Genomic DNA, 19,612 nt, shown 5'->3' on the forward strand with positions numbered 1-19,612 from the left:
GTCATCTTGAAAGAGACTTGATTTTCCAAGCAAAGCCCTTAAAGCAGGACAACAGGTGGTAGCAGCAGGAGGCATTTCACTTAAAATAGCACCACAACTTGATAATAGAACAGTTTAAAAATGAAAAGGTAGAGGTGAGGTGGGGTGGGGGTGGGGGTGTGTGCACAATGCAAATTGGAAAAACTGGCAGGAATGCTATACTAGCCTGAACAGTAACTCTTTTTTGGCAGACCCTCTTCGGTATACTTAACACTTCTATTTTTCAAATACAGTCTTTACCCAGGCAGTATCATCCTCTGGACCTGTTTAGTCCAGATTTCTAAATGTTGGTCATAATTAATAACATAAATTCAGAGCTGAGTCAGCTTTAAAGATCATGAAGGCTAGGTACCTTAATTCTAAAGATGAGAAAACAGACTTGGAGGTGAATGACATTATCTAAGATCAGAACAGTCTAGATTTGAGGTGATATCCAGGGCACCCACTTTCTTAGTCTACTGTTCATTTCTTGTTACCATAACAAACCATACCTTGAATGGAAAAAAAAAAAAATGACTAAAATGGTGTTAAGATTCTCCATAACTGCACTTAAACAAAGTTTTTGCTGAAACAGAAAAAATATTTGATTTGCCAAAAGACTCTAAAAATAGTTACAACTGATAAAATGAATCAAAGATAAAAATTACACAAATTTTATATTAAATAGCAAGCAGATTATAATTTCCCCTTTAATGTGCTTTATATATACTTTTCCTTTACTCTGACAAGTCCAGGCATTTCAAGTTAACTTTACTCAACAAGGTGACTAATCAGTGGAGTCAGTTGCCTGAAAAGGATACACATCTTTCATTTGCTCGATGGTTGGCGCTCTAATAATATCATTGATTCCAATGATGTTCTCATGTCTGAAGCGCAGTAAGATTTTTATCTCCCTCAGGGTTCTCTGGCAGTAGGTCTGGTGCTCAAAAGGACTGATTTTCTTGATAGCTACTCGAACTTTGTTGACATTATCATAAGCAGAGCTAAAAAAAAAAAAAAAAATGGGGGGAGAGATGGCATTTAAAATAGTTCTCAAAATATCTTGGCAGAAAGAATGAAAATTGGTAAATATTAAATATTAGCACACAGGGTAAATACTTATTTCATACATATGAAGTTGTTATGTATATTATCCACAAAAAAAAGACTCAAGTTAGGAAGGATGCAGCTGGCACAATATAGCACATATTCGATCTCAAACTTATTAGAGGGCCCAGCCCTGGCAAATGTGTAGATGCCCACAGTCATAAGCCCAGGCACATGGGTTTATGCCACACATGCACACACAAAACATCTTCCCTCTGATTTTAACAGCAATTGCATTCTGGTGAGAGTAATCATTTGTCCTCCAAAACAACTTCCTATTGTTGCATCACATTCCTCTGACTCAGCAGAAACATCCAAATGACCATCAAACACATCTTTATCCCAAACAGAAATGGACCCAAGAGGATGCCTTGATTGCTTGCATCTACTTGTCTTACTTGCAAAATGACAGGACCGTTCTTTCTTTTTTTTAAGGGAACTGTTTCAAGTAATCAATTTGTGTAGGCTTATACAGTTTCAGGACTGACCTTCATATAAATGATAAGCAAATTATTCTTATTGAAGAAAAATGATGATTCTATGTGTATTAAAATGGTATTTAACCATAAAACACAAAAGCCATTGAGGGGGGAAATCACATTTTAAATATAGTATTAACAATACTACATAATTTTAAAATTTATTATAACATCTTAATTACAAAACAACCTTTGCCCTTCAAAGCTCTTCATATACTTAACTACATTTTGTCTTCACAATACCTTTTTAAAAAAAAATTTTTTTAACGTTTATTTATTTTTGAGACACACACACACACACACACACACACACACACACACACACACACACACAGAGTGAGAGTGGGGAAGGGTCAGAGAGGGGGAGACACAGAGTCTGAAGCAGGCTCCAGGCTCTGAGCTGTCAGCACAGAGCCTGACTCAGGGCTCAAACTCACAAACGGTGAGATCAGACCCGAGCCAAAGTCAGACACTCAACCGACTGAGCCACCCAGGCGCCCCCACAATACCTTTAAAAGTGGAGGACAACAGTGTTTTTATATATATTGTCCAGGTTAGATCCCCATAATTTATATACAGAGGATAACTCATTTATGCAAAAGATTAATCTCCCTAGGCCCACTTTTTCCAAAGTATCTTAGGCTTACATCCTTTCTCAGGTCAGTTCTCTTTGTATTTCTCTACCTGGGTACAATGCTGCACTGATAGGTTGCCATCAATAGTTGAGCCTGATAGCTCAACTAAAGCGCTGCTCAAATTGTGGTTCCCAGATCCCTGCATCAGGAACACCTTACATTCTTGTTAAAAACGCTAGTTCCTGGGCCTCATCCTAGGCTTTCCTTTAAAAAAAAAATTCCAGTAAAATTAGCATAGTTATATTAGTTTCAGGTGTACAATAGACTAGTTCAACAATTCTATATATTACTACTGTGTGCCCATCATAGTAAGTGCCCCTTCACCCATCGCCCCATCCACCTCCCCTCTGGTACCACCAGTTTTTTCTCTATGTTTAAACAGAGTCTGGGGGTGGGGGGGAAGAGCTCTATTTTTTTGCTGGTCTCTTCTTTCTTTGTTCATTTGTTTTGTTTCTTAAATTCCACCTATGAATGAAATCATGGTATTTGTCTTCTCTGGCTTATTTCACTTAGTGGCATACCCTCTAGATCCATCCATGTTGTTGCAAATGGCAAGATTTCATTCTTTTTTATGGCTACTTGAGTAATATTCCATTGTGGAATTCCATTCCACATCTTCATCCATTCATCTACTATTGATGGACACTTGGGTTGCTTCCATACGTTGGCTATTGTAAATAATGCTGCAATAAACATAGGGGTGCATGTATTTTTTCAAATTAGTGTTTTCATATTCTTTGGTTAAATACCCAGTAGTGGAATTACTGGATCACATGGTAATTCTATTTTTCATTTTTTGAGGAACCTCCATACTGTTTTCCACAGTGGCTTGCTTTTTTTCTTTTTCTGTCTTTTTTTTTTTTTTAAAGAAATTTAACCAAAATATTTGGGTAATCTTATAACAAAACCTATAAAGTATTTTTCAAAAGAGTTCCAGGGGAGTCTGGCTAGCTCAGTCGGAAGAGTGTGTGACTCTTGATCTCGGGGTCATTAGTTCAAGCCCTACGTTAGGTGTAGAGATTACTAAAAAATAAATAAACTTAAAAAAAAAAAAAAAAAGAAAAAAAAAAAAAGAGTTCCACAGCTGCTACACAGGGCTTTCAGTTCTTTCCAAGCTGACCTCAAGGTCTGACTCTAAATAGAATTCCAAGTAGAAGCAGTAATAATTATGCTTTCAATTTTATGATGATTTTTAATCTTGAGTGTTACTATCTTGTGATCAATAATCTATTTAATCTTTTATATAAGAGCTTTTCATTTTAATAAATATCAATATCTGGGGGCACCTAGATGGCTCAGTCAGTTAAGTGTCTGACTCTCAGTTTTGGCTCAGGTCATGATCTCACGATCTGTGAGCTGGTGTCTTATGTTGAGCTTTGAGCTGACAGCACAGAGCCTGCTTGGGTTTCTGTCTCACTCTCTCTTTGTCCCTCCCCTGCTCACACATGCTCTCTCTCACAAAATAAATTAAAAACATAATAAATAAATAAATAAATAAATAAATAAATAAATGAATGAATCTGGTCCGCTGACTGAAGCAATGAAGTAACACTAGCAGGCAATAAGACATTGCTTTTTGTTTCTTCAAGTAAATGCTACAAATCTAAAATAGTTAAATGGGTTTATTCTCAAGTTTGTGCTCCTATAATGGTATTTGTCAGTCTACTTATTCTGAGAATTACTAATGCATTTGTATGACTCCAGCACAAAACTATGCTGTAGGAGGCCCCTTATTTTACTCAACTTCAATTCTCCCACATTACCATTAATAATGGACTCTGGGGTGCCTGGGTGGCTCAGTTGGTTAAGTGTCTGACTTCGGCTCAGGTCATGATCCTGTGGTTCATGGGTTCAAGTCATGCACTGGGCTCTGCTGATGGTGTGGAGCCTGCTTGGGAGTTTCTCTCCCCCCACTCTATCTCTGCCCTTCCCCCACTCACACTTTTTCTTTCTCTCAAAATACATAAATTATGTTAAAAAAATATATATATATATGGGCACCTGGGTGGCTCAGTTGGTTAAGTGTCCAGCTCTTGATCTCAGTTTGGGTCATGGTCTCATGGTTTGCGGGTTGGAGCCCCACATCAGGCTATGCACTGTTAGTGTGGAGCCTGCTTGGGATTCTCTCTCTCCTTCTCTCTCTATCCCTCCCCGGCTCATTCTCTCTCTCTCTCTCTCACAGAATAGATAAATAAACTTAAAAAAAAATTAAGGAGGGGGCACCTGGGTGGCTCAGTCAGTTAAGCCTCCGACTTCAGCTCAGGTTGTGATCTCACAGTTCGTGAGTTTGAGCCCTACGTTGGGCTCTATGCTGACAGCTCAGAGCCTGGAGCCTCCTTTAGATTCTGTGTCTCCCTCTCTCTCTGCCCTTCCCCCACTTACATACTCTCTCTCTCTCTCAAAAATAAACAAACATTAAAAAAATTGTTTTTTTAAATTTAAGGGGTTCCTGAGTGGCTCAGTAAGTTAAGCATCTGACTCTTGATTTTGGCTCAGGTCACGATCTCATGGTTCATGGGTTCAAGCCCCACATTGGGCTCTGTGCTGACAGCATGGAGCCTGCTTGGGATTCTCTCTCTCCCCTTCCCCTACTTTCTCTCTCAAATAAATAAATAAGCAAACAAAGAAACCTTGAAAAATAATTTTTGACAATATATGTATATTATTCTCTGGTGCCCCCAATACTTTGAAATGAAATGTATTTCCTTTTTTCCCCAAGGAGTTTATTTTTTCAAATGTTTATTTATTTTTGACAGAAAGAGCAAGCACAAGCAGGTGAGGGGTAGAGAGAGTCAGAGAGAGAGAATCCCAAGCAGGCTCCACACTGTCAGCACAAAGCCTGACATAGGGCTCAAACCTACAAACTGTGAGATCATGACCTGAGCCAAAATCAAGAACTGGACACTTAACTGACTGAGTCACCCAGGTGCCCCTTATTTTATTTCGTATTTTGAGAGAGCGCACATGCATGCATGGCCATGAAGGCGAGTGGGAGTAGGGGAAGGGGTGGGGGGAGACAGAGAGAGGGAATGAATGAATAAATCTTAGCAGATTCCATGCTCAGTGAGGTTCCCAGCATGGGGCTCAATCCCAGGACTCTGGGATCATGACCTGAGCTGAAATCAGGAGTTGGGTGCTCAAATGACCGAGCAACCCAGGGGCCTCTCAAAGATTTTATTTTAAAGTAATCTCTGCACCCAACATGGAGGCTTGAACCCACAACCCTAAGTTCAAGAGTTGCATGCTCTACTGACTGAGCCAGCCAGATGCCTGGAAATATATTTTCTTAAATAAAAGAATCACTACTCAAATCTTATTTTGCTTTGGTTTGCTGCATGAAGGCCTAAACCACTGATTTTCAGTTCAGCAGGCAGAAGGATACGTCATTCAAACAAGCTTATTCAATACTGAGAGTATTTTCAGAACTTAAAACTCTTTTTGGGTAATTAAAACCAAGAACATGAGTCCAACAGAAGAGAACACAGGTGTAAAACAGTTATAAAACACTGGTTTAAATTCAACATTATAAATTTCTAGTTTTACTCAAACAGGGTAAACACAGCCATAAATTTGCTTTCAAGCACAAGATTGCCAGGGAGAGTGCTTATGGTCAATGTGCCCCTCCAACTGTATCAACACTAGACACCAGATGATGAAATAACCCCTTTTACTACGTGAGAAGGCATGAGATCCTCCCCACTGGTTCTTACTAGAAAATAAGGTATGACCTGTCCATGGTGTTGCGTCCTTTTCTAGCTCCTTTTTGGTGCCACAGAACTGATCACAAATAATTCTCCCCTTTTCCATAACAATTCTATATTTGCTCATTTCTCCTTAGATTTCTCAGTTTTGTTTTATATATTTTATTTTGCTTTACCTTCTACCATGGACTTTTTGGTATCTCTTACTAGTTTTTGCTTTAAAATCACTTTGGCATTACCAATTCTTTTCCTCCCTCACCCAAGAACTTAATCTTTGCTCATCTCCATTTCCCCCACAACTAACACAATGCTTTTGCCTTAAATGTGTCTCTGTAAACAATGTATGGTTGCAGTTTAGGATCTTAATTGTATTTTTTTCTTTGAACTCATAAACTTGCTGTTCTCAAAAACAAAAATTCAAAGTTAAATAAATTGTTCAACGTTAAGAAAAGGAAAAGCTTCCTAACTCATCTCTATAAGGTCAACAATCTTTAAGAATAAAAACTGATGATGACGAGAAAGAAGTAAAACTCAGACTAAAAACTAATCTCTTTTGGGGCACCTGGGTGGCTCAGTCAGTTGAGCATCCAACTTCAGCTCAGGTCATGATCTCACAGTTTGTGGGTTCAAGCCCCGCATCAGGCTCTGGGCTGACTGCTTGCTCAGAGCCTGGAGCCTGCTTCAGATTCTGTCTCCTTCTCTCTCTGCCCCTCTCCCGCTCATGCTTTGTCTCATTCTATTTCTCAAAAATAAATAAAATGTAAAAAAAATAAAAAATAATCTCTTTTCTAAGCACAAGCTTGAAAATCAACAACAAAAAAGAGTAATTTGACACTACATTAAAAATCCATTATGTCCAAGCCATAATTTAACCTTAGGAATTTAAGAATGGTTCAATTAAAAAAAAACAGGGGCACCTGGGTGGCTCAGTTGGTTAAGCGTCTGACTTCGGCTCAGGTCATGATCTCACAGTTCGTGGGTTCGAGCCCCGCATCGGGCTCTGTGCTGACAGCTCAGAGCCTGAAGCCTGCTTCAGATTCTGTGTACCCGCCCCCTCTCTGCCCCACCCCTGCTTGTGCTCTGTCTCTGTCTTTCAAAAGTGAATAAACTTTAAAAAAAAAAAAAAAAATTAAAAAAAAACCCACTAAAATAAGACATCATGTCAGCCAGACATTTCTCCAAACAAGATACATAAATGGCCAACAAGCATATAAGAAGTTGTTAAACATCACTAATTATTAAGGAAATTGAAATAAAAACTGCAACAAGATATCATCTAATACCCATTATGATTGCCAATATCCAAAAATAAAAATAAAAAATAAGTGTTGGAGAGAACATGCATAAACTGGAACTTCTGTGCACTCTTGGGAATGTAAAATGGCATAGTCACTATGGAAAACAGCATGGAAGTTCCTAAAAAAAGTTCCTAAAAAAACCTAGATTACCATATAACCCAGCAATCCCACTTCTGGGTATATATCCAAAAGAACCAAAATAGGATCTCAAAGAGATATTGGCTTACCCATGTTCACTACAGCATTATTCATAATAGACAATTGGAAGCAACACAAATGTCCACTGATGTGTGAATGGATTGAGAAAATGTGATGTATACATATACTGGAATATTATTCAACCTTAAAAAGGAAATTCTATCACATGCTACAACATGGATGAATCTTGAGGATATTAACTGAAATAAGCCAGTCACAAGGTATTATATATGATTCCACTCATATATAGTATCTAAAGTTGTCAAATTCATAAAATCAAAATTTAGAATAGTGGTTACCAAGGGAAGGGAGGAGATGAGAAGATAGGTGTTCAAGGGTACAGAGTTTTTTTTTGAAAGATGAAAACGCTCTACAGATCTGTTGCACAATGATGGGAATATATACTTAACATTCCTGAACTCTATGCTTAAAAATGCTTAAAATGTTAAATTTTACATTGTGTTTTTTATTACAGTTAATTTTTTTTTAATTTTAAAAGGGTACAAGGTACAACCACTATGGAAAACAATATAAAGGTTCCTCAAAAAATCAAACATAGAACTACCACACAATCCAGCAATTCCACTCAAGGTATCTATCCAAAAAAAAATAAAAACACTAATATGAAAAGAGACACGCACTCCATTGTTCACTGCAGCATTATTTACCAATAGTGAAGATAAGTAAACAACCTAAGCGTCCACTGATGAATGGATAAAGAAGATGGGTGATATATGTGTATTTATATGTTATGTATGTGTATATACTCATTTCACTTGTAAGTGGAATCTAAAACACAGCAAAACAAAACCTAGATTCATAGATACTGAGTACAGAGTGGTGACTCCCCAAGGGGAAGGGGCTGAGGGTGGGGTGAAATGGGTAATGGGGATCAAGAGATACAAAGTTCCAGTTTTAAAATAAGTAAGTCATGGGGATATAATGTATAATGGGGAATATAGCCAATGATATTGTATTAACTCTATATGGTAACACATGGTAACTAGACTTATCATGGTAATCAGCAATGTATACAAATGTTGACTCACTATACTGTACACATGAAACAGAATATTGTATGTTAATTATAGTTCAATAAAATATTTTTTTTAATTTTTAATGTTTGTTTATTTTTGAGAGAGAGCATGAGTGGGGGAAGGGCAGAGAGAGAGGGAGACACAGAATCTGAAGCAGGCTCCAGGCTCTGAGCAGTCAACACAGAGCCTAACATGGGACTCAAACTCACAAACTGTGAGATCATGACCCGAGCTGAAGTCGGATGCTTAAGACTGAGTCACCCAGGTGCCCCAATAAAAAAAATTTCAAGGGAAAAACAAGGCATGTTAACAACGAAAATATTACACATTTCAATAGATGTCAAAAAAGAATGGCAGTGACTACATGAACCAACATATGTGATAAAATTGCACAGAACATACACACACAAGTAAGTGCATATAAAATCAGTGACATATAAATGAGCTCTATAGACTGTATCAATGCCAATCTTCCAGCTGTATGCTATAATTTATACTGTAATTTATGACTGCAATATAAGATGTATCCCTGAGAGAAATTGAGATTTCTGTATTATTTCTGACAAATACAAATGATTCTATAATTATCTCAAGATAAAGAGTTTAATTAAAAAAGCGTCCATCAATGGGGCACCTGGGTGGCTCAGACGGTTGAGCATCCAACTTCAACTCAGGTCATGATCTCATGGTTCGTGAGTTCGAGCCCCACATCGGGCTCTGTGCTGATAGTTCAGAGCCTGTAGCCTGCTTCAGATTCTGTATCTCCCTCTCTCTCTGCCCCTCCCCCGTTCACGCTCTCTCTCTCAAAAATAATTAAAAAAAAAAAAAAAGCTCCCATCAATAGGGGAGTAATTATCCATACGGTGAAATACTTTGCAGCTGATAAAAGGAATGATGTGGAAAGAGCTTCAAGATCTATTCAGTGGGGGAAAAAAGCATGGTCTAACACTGGAAAATATGCTATCTTTTTCTAGTAAATAATAAAAGATATATATTAACATTTGCTTCTGTATGCATAAAGAAGTCTGAAAGGATACACAGGAAGTAAAGGAGGGATGGTGCAGGGTCAGAATGCCAAGCCAGAGTGGGACAAGATAGGAGAGCAAAACCCTTCACTGTATACCTCTTTATGTATTATCTTGATTGAAGAGCCATGTGAACCTCTTCAAAATATAAAAAAAAGTTCTTCTTGATTAGGGGGAAAAAACATACAGGAGAAATACTAGTGGAATACTGACTAGAATACCTACCCTTTAAAGGAGGAAGCACAATTATTTTGAAATTCTTGAAATTAAATTTAATAAAAATACTTGAAAAATAATTAATGGAAAGAAATGCAAAATATCTTTATTTAACCTTGTTCCCACCTGAGAGAACAGAATAATCTTTAAAACCGGAATTGGGTAGGGGCACCTGGGTGCCTCAGTCCATAAGCAGCAAACGGGCCAACTTCAGCTCAGGTTCTCATCATTCATGCGTTTGTGCCCGGCACTGGGCATTGGGCTCACTGCTGTCAGCACAGAGCCTGCTTCAGATTATCTGTCCTCTCTCTCTCTCTCTCTCTCTCTCTCTCTCTGCCCCTCCCCCACTTGCACTCTCACTCACTCTCTTAAAAATAAACATTAAAAAAATCTTTAAAGGGGTGCCTGGGTGGCTCAGTCGGTTGAGCGTCCGACTTCAGCTCAGGTCACGATCTCACGGCCCGTGAGTTCGAGCCCCGCGTCGGGCTCTGGGCTGATGGCTCAGAGCCTGGAGCCTGCTTCTGATTCTGTGTCTCCCTCTCTCTCTGCCCCTCCCCCGTTCATGCTCTGTCTCTCTCTGTCCCAAAAATAAATAAACGTTAAAAAAAAAAAAATTAAAATCTTTAAAAAAATTGGAATTGGTATATTATTTCTCTCTCTCACTCCCCCCCACCCCCCGAATAAAGGGGGGTTTTATATTCAGTCTTGGGTTAGTATTTGCTATGTACCAAGGACTATTCTAACAGGATACAAAGACTATAAATAGTACCCTCCTCTTGAGGAACTCAAGCTATTGACAGCCAGTCATCTTACATAAATCTAGCCTCAAGTTCCAGATGAATCCTGACATCCATAAATCGTGGGGGATGGGAGTAAATCAAGGCTGGAGGTGAGCTCAAGGCTGGAGCTCACTCAATACTCAAAACAGAATCCTAGTATTCAGCAATAAGAGGGAATGAAGTTGATATAAACAACACAGAGGAATCTCAATTATGCTGAATAAAGCCAGACCATCAGAAAAGTACTTCCATTCATATAAAATGCAAACTAAAATGGGATAGACACCAGATCATAGGGTTGCTTAGGGCTGGGGAGGAGAGGGAGCTGGTGGGCCAGAAGGACTACACAAATGGAAACTAGATACTTTGGAGGTGATGTATATGTTATCTTGGTTGACAGATTCATTGATGTACAATGTACTGTACACTTTAAATATGTGCAGTATATTGCTGATCAATTGCTCTTAAGAGAACAGTTCCTAAAAAAAGGAACCAAAGCTCTTTGAATGAATATGTAGTCAATTCCGGAGGCAGGGTGGGTGGGAAAAGACAGATTCCAGAAACATATTTGATCAGTAAACATGGAAGGAGAAGCCCACAAAATTCTGGAGATTATTTAACAGAGGTTTTGTGATCACTTAGGGAAGAAAAGGGAACCAGCATGAGTCAATTATGAACAAGTCATGCTAAAACTAACTTCATTTCCTGTTTTGACAGGGTTACCACAACAACATGAGAATGACACCAGAGCTGTGGTGGACTCAAGCCGCACTTGTCAAGCACTTCCCATCTGTAAGACTTTATGTCAGGACTGGTGATGAAAACACTTAACAATCCTGCCCTTAAGAAGCTAAGAAGTTTATAATTTAGTGAGGGAAGGAGACAGGAAAAGACAACATATAATGCCTTTACCACAGTAAAGCACTTCTGAAACCCAAAGAGAAGCTGGATTTGGATTAAGTCCAAGTAAGGATATTAGGAGAAGATTAAAAGAAGAGACCTATAGAAACCATATCCTGAAGGATGAGCAGACTTCTGAAAGAGGAGCAAGGGCACCAAGAAAAGCAAGAGGTTGTAACATGTGGAAAGGAAAACGAGCAGGACATCTATGGGAACTGCGGCCCTCACCCAGCCAGGCCCCTCTCCATAGAAGTATTTATGGGGTCTGGAGAACGTGCCCATCAAGAGCCCCAGTATTCCCCATCGCCTGAATCTGCTTCTGAGGCTGTGCAGGCCTCTTCCAAGGCAGCTCTGCTGAGAGAATGCTCCTCTAGTGTGTAATACCCCACAGAGTGGCCAAAGGGCAGCTGTTTACGGGGTGTGCACTGCACCTGGTCTGTCATGTCAAGCTGGGTGTCCATACACACAAGCTCAAGCTCACGGCAGGGCATAGCCCTAGGGCTGGGAAGAGAAGAGGCCTATGCTGGAGGCCTGCTTTCCTGGAACTGCTGGCACCGAACTCCAAGAAGTCCACAAATGTGTGATTTAAAGCTGACCTTACAGTCTTTAATAAGGTTAATCTGTGTGGTAAAAGGATAGAATATATTATATTTAAGGTTTCTTAATTTGATTTATATGGTACGTGGGGTTCCATATTAATTCTCCCCCGCCCCCATTTGTATTCTTGACACAGGACTGGCACACATTAGGGCTGGGTTTGAGAAGTACAAAATAAAGATGGGGCATTGGGAAGGACAAGGACTGTCTTCAACTCCTGATTTTAAAGATCTAAGGATGTCGGTGGGTGATTCAAATGGAGGAAGTGAAGGTTCTCTGCTTCTAAGAGCATTAAGGAGAGATCAAGGTTGGGAATAAGATATCAGAATTGTTAACAGAAGCCAACTGGGTAGCACTGCTGAGGAGAGATCATGTTAAGAAAAGAGGTCTGAGAATAGAACTCAGGAGCAGTCAGAGGAAGAGTAACTGGCTTAAGAGAGAAAGTAATAAGTAATAACGGAATGAGAAGAGAACTCTTGTTGTCCAACTCCAAGGCTACATGCTAAACCACATACCAGAACCCGGAGAGGGTGGGGTTTCAGAAACCAAAGAAGGAAAGAGTTCCAAATAGAAGACACTAACAAAGATAAAAGCTGCAAAACATGCACTGAATCTGCAATGAGATGAAAAGTGGTAACGTGGGTGTAAGTAAGTAAACGGAGGGGAATGAGAATAGCAGTGGAAAGAGTACAGCTGACTATTTTTTAAAGGCAAGGAGGAGGAGAATGACCGGCAAATCCAGGTGAACTGAGAGGCACAGGGTATTATGAAAGCAGTGGGTGGTGTGAAAGAAAAGGCTCCCCAGAGCTAGCCAGGGGGGAAAAGAGAGCGTGAATTATAAGCAAAGCAAGTGCAAAGGTGCAGAGGCCTGAGGGAACATGGGGCAATGGAGTGTGGGGCACAGGGATGGACATGTTGGGGTTAAGGCTGGAGGAGTAAGACTAGAATAGAATTTGCTAAGGGAGAAACGGTAACTTTACAATGAAGAAATCCAGCAGATCACAGTTCATACCATCAGTGGTATCACATGAATATTGTGAATTCCTTGACAGGATGATATAAGAAGGTCATTTCACCTCTATGATATTCTTTCCCCAAACCTGTAACCCCAGTCTAATAATGAGAACCTCAGACAAATCCAAATTGAGGGATGTTCTATAAAATACTTGAGCAGTACTCCTTAAAACTGTCAAGGTCATGAAAACAAAGGATGAGGAATAGTCACAGACCGGAGGAGACATGACAACAAAATGCAAGTGGTATCTTGGGGACAGAAAAAGGCAATCAGTGAAAAAGCGAAATGTGAATAAAGTCTAGAGTTTAGCTATACTAATGTTGGTTTCTTAATTTTGATAAGCTTACTACAGAAATGTAAGATGTCAACATCAGGAGAAACAAACTGGGTGGGGGCATATGGGAACCCTCTGTATGATCTTTGCAACTTCTGTAAACCTAAAGTTATTCCAACATAAAAGTTTATCTGACAAGGGAATTCCACTAAATGGTACCTCCAAAACTGATGAAATAATTAGCATGCAAATAACATGGGCTAAATTTAATAAGTAGAGAAGGAAACATAAGCATTCCATTAATAGCTATTTCAATCTCCCATTAAAATAAAGGTGAATGTTTGATGGAATAAAAATATTCCTAAAAAAGTAAACTGAAAACTTTACCTAACTGAACTTTAACTCAGTCCCCCTTTGCCCCTCCCCCGCTCACTCTCTCTCAAAAATAAATATTTTTTAAAAAGACAAAAAAAAAAAGAATATGGATGATAAATGAAGAGAATTACTGCAGCACAATGTAAAAGAACAAAATTTGTATTGCCAAAAATAAGAATACATTATGGAATATTAATGTAACAGGTCACTGTGCAACCATTAAATGAAGTATGAAGATCACGTTAACTAAAGGTAAGATTCAAAATAAAATCAAAGACTGAAGATTAAAAATATCTATCTAGAGGAAGCAATTTATGAAACAAGCTACGATGATGGGATCATGACTGATTTAAGACATAATTTAAACCATCTTTTGTCTCATATCTGTCTACTCCAGTGGGAGAAAAAAATAACCAATCAAGTGTAAGTTGTAAGTTATATAAAACAAGACAGCCTAGGGGCGCCTGGATGGCTCAGTCGGTTGAGCGTCTGACTCTTGATTTTGGCTCAGGTCATTATCTCATGGTCTGTGGGGTCGAGCCCCGCATGAGGCGCCACACTAACGTGGGGCTCCAAAACGTGGAGCCTGCTTGGGATTTTCTCTCTCCTCTCTCTCTCTCTCTCTCTCTCTCTCTCTCTCTCTCTCTCTGCTATTCCCTCTCCCACTTGCATGTGCTGTCTCAAAATAAAACAAAAAACAAACAAAAACAAGACAGCTTTAAAATAAGGCAATAAACTGAGAGTTCCTGAAGTTCTAAATACCTTCGCAGGCTTTTCCTTCTAGCCATGATGAAAGAACACGAGCTCATGTATTCTCCTACCTTCAACAAAAAAATCCAGACAATATGTATGTGAAACAAATTTTTAGAACTCCAACAATGGGCAAGATTAGTCCTATGACTACCCTGGCTAACTGTCTGGAGTTTCCTGGCTGCAATGAAGAGAAAGGAAACCCAAATGGAGCCTGACTATCTCCACGAGTGTAGGACAATTCAAATTTCAAGAATCAAGTTAAGAATCTGCTGGGCAATCTACAGGACAGGAGAGAATTTCAGAGAAGTTTGAGGAGATCAGCAGAAGGTTTTGAGTCTTCAGCTGAATAATGATCAGAAGCACATGCATAATGAAACTCCAAGGCTGGGGAAGGAGCCATTAGAAAGGAGCTGATGGAGGGGCGCCTGGGTGGCTCGGTCGGTTGGGCGTCCGACTTCGGCCTAGGTCATGATCTCACGGTTCGTGGGTTCGAGCCCCGCATCGGGCTCTGTGCTGACAGCTCAGAGCCTGGAGCCTGCTTCGGATTCTGTGTCTCCCTCTCTCTCTGACCCTCCCCCGTTCAGCTCTGTCTCTCTCTGTCTCAAAAATAAATAAACATTAAAAAAAAAAAAAAATTTAGAAAGGAGCTGATGGACTAATTAAATTCACGTGGAACAGGGCTGGGACTAGTTCCTGTCCTATCACCAGGAGGGGGAAAGACCGCCTACCACATAGGCAAATAGATGAGTCTTCAGAAAGATACTGACTCAGTGCTGTCTTTGATTAAAGGCTATTCTGAACCTGCCCCAAAATGCTTAAAAGTAGGGGCACCTGGGTGGCTCAGTCAGTTAAGCGTTCGACTTCAGCTCAGGTCATGGTCTCACAGTTTGTGAGTTCGAGCCCTGCATTGGGCTCTATGCTGACAGCTCAAAGCCTGGAGCCTGCTTTGGATTCTGTGTCTCCCTCTCTCTGCCCCTCCCCTGCTCATGGTCTGTCTCTGTCTCTCAATAATAAATAAATGGTAAAAAAAAAAAAAAAAAAATTTAATGCTTAAAAGTAAGCTTTGAAAGAATTGAACTGTACCTTAATTGCATCCCAGAGAAAAGGCCCCAAAATATTTAAAGGAATACCAAAAAAACCTAGCACTCCAGTAATGTAAAATCCATGATGTTTTACATCTAATCAAAACTTTACCAATATTCAAGAAAGCAAATATAATCCATAATGAAGAGAAAGCTAATAAGACCCAGAAATTACAGAGATGATAGAATTAGTAGACAAGAATGTTATAACAATTATAAATATAAAAAGAAAAAAGAAAGTAGAGCACGACAAAGAGAGAAATGGAAAGTATAAGAAAGACTCGAATTGGGGCACCTGGGAAGCTCAGTGTCCAACTCTTGAATTCTGCTCAGGTCCACGATCCCTGGGTCATGGGATGGAGCCCCTTGTCTATTTTCTCTCTCTTTCTGGTCCTCCTCCACCCCCAGCTTATACACGCATGCGTACGTGCATGCTCTCAAATTAAAAAAAAGAGAGGGGGGGGGGCGCCTGGGTGGCTCAGTCGGTTGAGCATCTGACTTCAGCTCAGGTCATGATCTCGTGGTCCGTGGGGTCGAGCCCCGTGTTGGGCTCTGTGCTGACAGCTCAGAGCCTGGAGCCTATTTTGGATTCTGTGTCTCCCTCCCTCTCTCTGACCCTCCCCCGTTCATGCTCTGTGTCTGTCTCAAAAATAAATAAACGTTTAAAAAAATTAAAAAAATAAAAAAGAGAGAGAGAGAGATTTGAATTTCTAGAGATGAAAAAATACAATGGTTGGAATTAGTAATCACACTGAAGAAAAAGTTGGGTGAACTAGCAGACACTGCAATAGAAACTAGTCCGAATGTAATACAAAGAGAAAAAAGATTGGGCATGAAGGGAAAAACAGAGCATCAGCGAGCTGTGGAACAAGATAAGTGGCTTCACATATATTTAATTGGAATCTAACACCTTTACATGTACAAAATCTGAGAGGAAGTAAATACCTGCATCTATAAAGTATTAATATAAAGAAAAAAAAAGAAACATACAAGTGCTCTCTCAACACTGGTTTTAAAACTAAGCAATAGGCACTAGTTAAGAGAGGAAAGAGACTGTCACTACAACAGAGTGAAAACTTACACTGATGTCTGAGTAAAAGCCCACAGTGATTACAGTTGGATACTTAAAATATTTATCTCTTAGACTATAAAAGCAAGCAATTATTTCCAGATTCCCACTTGGAAACATAGGAATAGTTTCATATATTCTGGACTCTGGGAAACAGAAAACACTTCAACTCTGTTTGCCAAATAGGACTGACAGCAGCAGTCTTGTTTGAGGGGAGATATGTGTGGAGGGGAAAAAAAGGACCTCCAAATTGCTGTATGAACTTTTTATACTTTAAAAAGCCATTACTGCAAAATTTCAGAGTTCTAATACTTATTTGGTTCTTAGAGGTTAGGAAATAAATTTTATTCTTAAGACTTTATTCATTTGAACAGCTTTACCTTTGTGGTATAGTTCCTTCCACTGATAGTATTCCTTTGATTGTTTGTCATAACGGTGTCTCCCCTTGCTATCTTGAATGTACTTGCTTTTTTCTAGATACATTTGGGTCTATCCACGAGCCTGAAAGTAGAGCACTTCACACTATTAGCTTTCTCCAATGCTGCTAGTGCCCACAGAAGCTCAGCAAGCAGAGAGCCAACTTGATCGCTGCAGCTGCAGTTCCAATCCTGTATTTTTGTATAAGGTAAGTTCTGAACTGCTCCACATCGCTGGCTTATACTGGGAACTTTTCATACCGTTTGGCTTCTGATCACATCTCCTCCTTTCTAGTTCATATTTACTAAAGTGTAAAAAGCCACAAAGTTAATTAACACAGTTGGTAAAGTACTTTCAAGTCTTGTCTGCCTCATGTCAAGACTTGTTTTTGGTGTATGTTACATATGAGGCAGGTAAGTACTGGGTAGCAATTAAAGCACATTAAAGATGTGGGAAAAAATACAATTCTTATGAATTTGAGGGTTTTGTTTCATAAAAAATGATTGAGAGTACTCTAAATCTACCATACCTCCAAGGATTTGATGGGTTTAGGGGTGACCAAGTATAAAGGATAAGAAATATCCAAATCTATTAAATCATTTTCTCATTGTGCTCTGATGTAATACTGATAAACATTCAAACTAAGATCAAAACAAAATTCTAAGTATTAATCACTTATGCACTCACTTTATATTATGCTTGCTTACACTTACTGAAACATTGCTTTGCCTTGTTTCCTATATGTACATCACTCAAAATGTTTATAGTTTACTTACTAGGAACTAAGTGGTGGTGATAATGAAAAGTTTTATGAACTATTCTTATTTAATAATAGCTACAATTTATTGAGTATTTATTATGTGTCAGGCACTGCTCTGTGTTACTATCTGTGGATCTTTTTCAGAAGGTGGCATTTAAAAAAAAACAGGCAATTTATAAAAAGGCTTGTAGGAAGAAGGAGCTGCAGGAGCTAAAGCATGGAAAGCTGAGTAGAAGTGCTGAGTCCTTCCATACGGCTGGAGTTTAGACCCCATCTAGGGAAAGACCGAAAGGTGATGTAAGACTGAGAAAGCTGAGAAATCTTTGCTTTATTCTGATAATAGAAAAAAATCCTTGGGCTTTAAGAGTGACACTATCAAAAGTACAGGTATAAAACTGATGAAGGAGGCTAAAACTAGAAACAGGAAGACTAGTGAGAAGACTACAACTGAAATTCTGGAAATATTTATACTCCTCACTACTTTGAAGTTATACTAGTTGTTATACTTGCTGCTTGATATTATTTATGGCATTAATAAAGAAGCATGTATAACAAGATTAAAAGTACCCTTATTGGGGTGCCTAGGTGGCTCAGTCAGTGGTTAGGCGTCCGACTCTTGATTTCGGCTCAGGTCATGATCTCACAGTTCAGGGTTCTTCACTCTCCTTCAGATCCTCTGTCTCCCTCTCTCTCCCCCTCCCCCAAGCTCGTTCATTCTCTCAAAAATAAAATAAATGTTAGGACACCTGGTGGCTCAGTCAGTTAAGCATCCTATTTCAGCTCAGGTCATGATCTCACAGTTTGTGGGTTTGAGCCCCACGTCAGGCTCTGTGCTGATAGCCTGGAGCCTGCTTCAGATTCTGTGTCTTCCTCTCTCTGCCTCTTCCCAACTTGCACTCTCTCTCTCTTTCAAAAATAAGCATTAAAAATTTTTTTTAAAAATAAATGTTAGGGGCGCCTGGGTGGCTCAGTCGGTTAAGCGTCCGACGTCGGCTCAGGTCATGATCTCGCGGTCCGTGAGTTCGAGCCCCGCGTCGGGCTCTGTGCTGACAGCTCAGAGCCTGGAGCCTGTTTCAGATTCTGTGTCTCCCTCTCTCTCTGCCCCTCCCCTGTTCATGCTCTGTCTCTCTCTGTCTCAAAAATAAATAAACGTTAAAAAAAATTTTTTTTGAAACTAAAAAAAATAATAATAAATGTTAAAAAAAAAAGCACATTTATCATAATGAGCACTGAGTAATGGATAGAATTGTTGAATCACTATACTGTATGCCTGAAACTAATATAACACTGTATGTTAACTATACTGGAATTAAAATAAAATCTTACATAGTTTCACTGTCTAAAAGATCCACAGCACAAAATGATTAAGAACTCTCGTTACTATAGCAATTTACAGATTCACTGGATGTGACAGAGATAGAAAACTAATATAGAAGTTTATATTCAAGAGAAAGATATGATAGTTTAGGATCTTGAAGGAGGCACCTTTAAAACATTCAATTGTTTAACATTCGAACGTTAAAATTAATTTTATTTATTCATCAGGTATCTATTAACCATCTACACTGCATTAAGTGCTGTGGAAACAGCAGTGAAAATAGAAAGCTCTTTGCTCTCATTAACTTTATACAATGTGGGGAAATAAAAAGAGACATGTATTAATATAGATTTACCTATAAGAGGATATATATTACATGACTAAAAGGATACAAATTATGGTGGATGCCAAGAAAAAATGCAAATAATATAATTAATATCATCACGGACAACTAGAGAACTTGGTTTAAATGGTTCAATTCTAGAAGGTTCTTCCTTCTAAGGAAGTGGCATTTACACAGACCTAAAGCGGTACCTGGGTGGCTCAATAGGTTAAGTGT

General features: G+C 39.1%; 1 protein-coding gene across 1 annotated transcript in view; it reads right to left on the minus strand.

Annotated features, from left to right (window-relative positions):
• The window catches only part of MAPK1 (mitogen-activated protein kinase 1), a 106,740-nt gene that overhangs the window by 40,789 nt on the left and 46,339 nt on the right, over positions 1-19,612 (minus strand). Inside the window, exon 2 of the mRNA XM_019437396.2 lies at positions 840-1,022. Within this exon, the coding sequence (XP_019292941.1) occupies positions 840-1,022 (183 nt within the window). The remainder of the gene's footprint in view (positions 1-839; positions 1,023-19,612) is intronic.

This window comes from Panthera pardus, unplaced genomic scaffold, assembly GCF_024362965.1.
Source record: "Panthera pardus isolate Hobbes unplaced genomic scaffold, ASM2436296v1 HiC_scaffold_15, whole genome shotgun sequence".
NCBI classification, from domain to species: domain Eukaryota; kingdom Metazoa; phylum Chordata; class Mammalia; order Carnivora; family Felidae; genus Panthera; species Panthera pardus.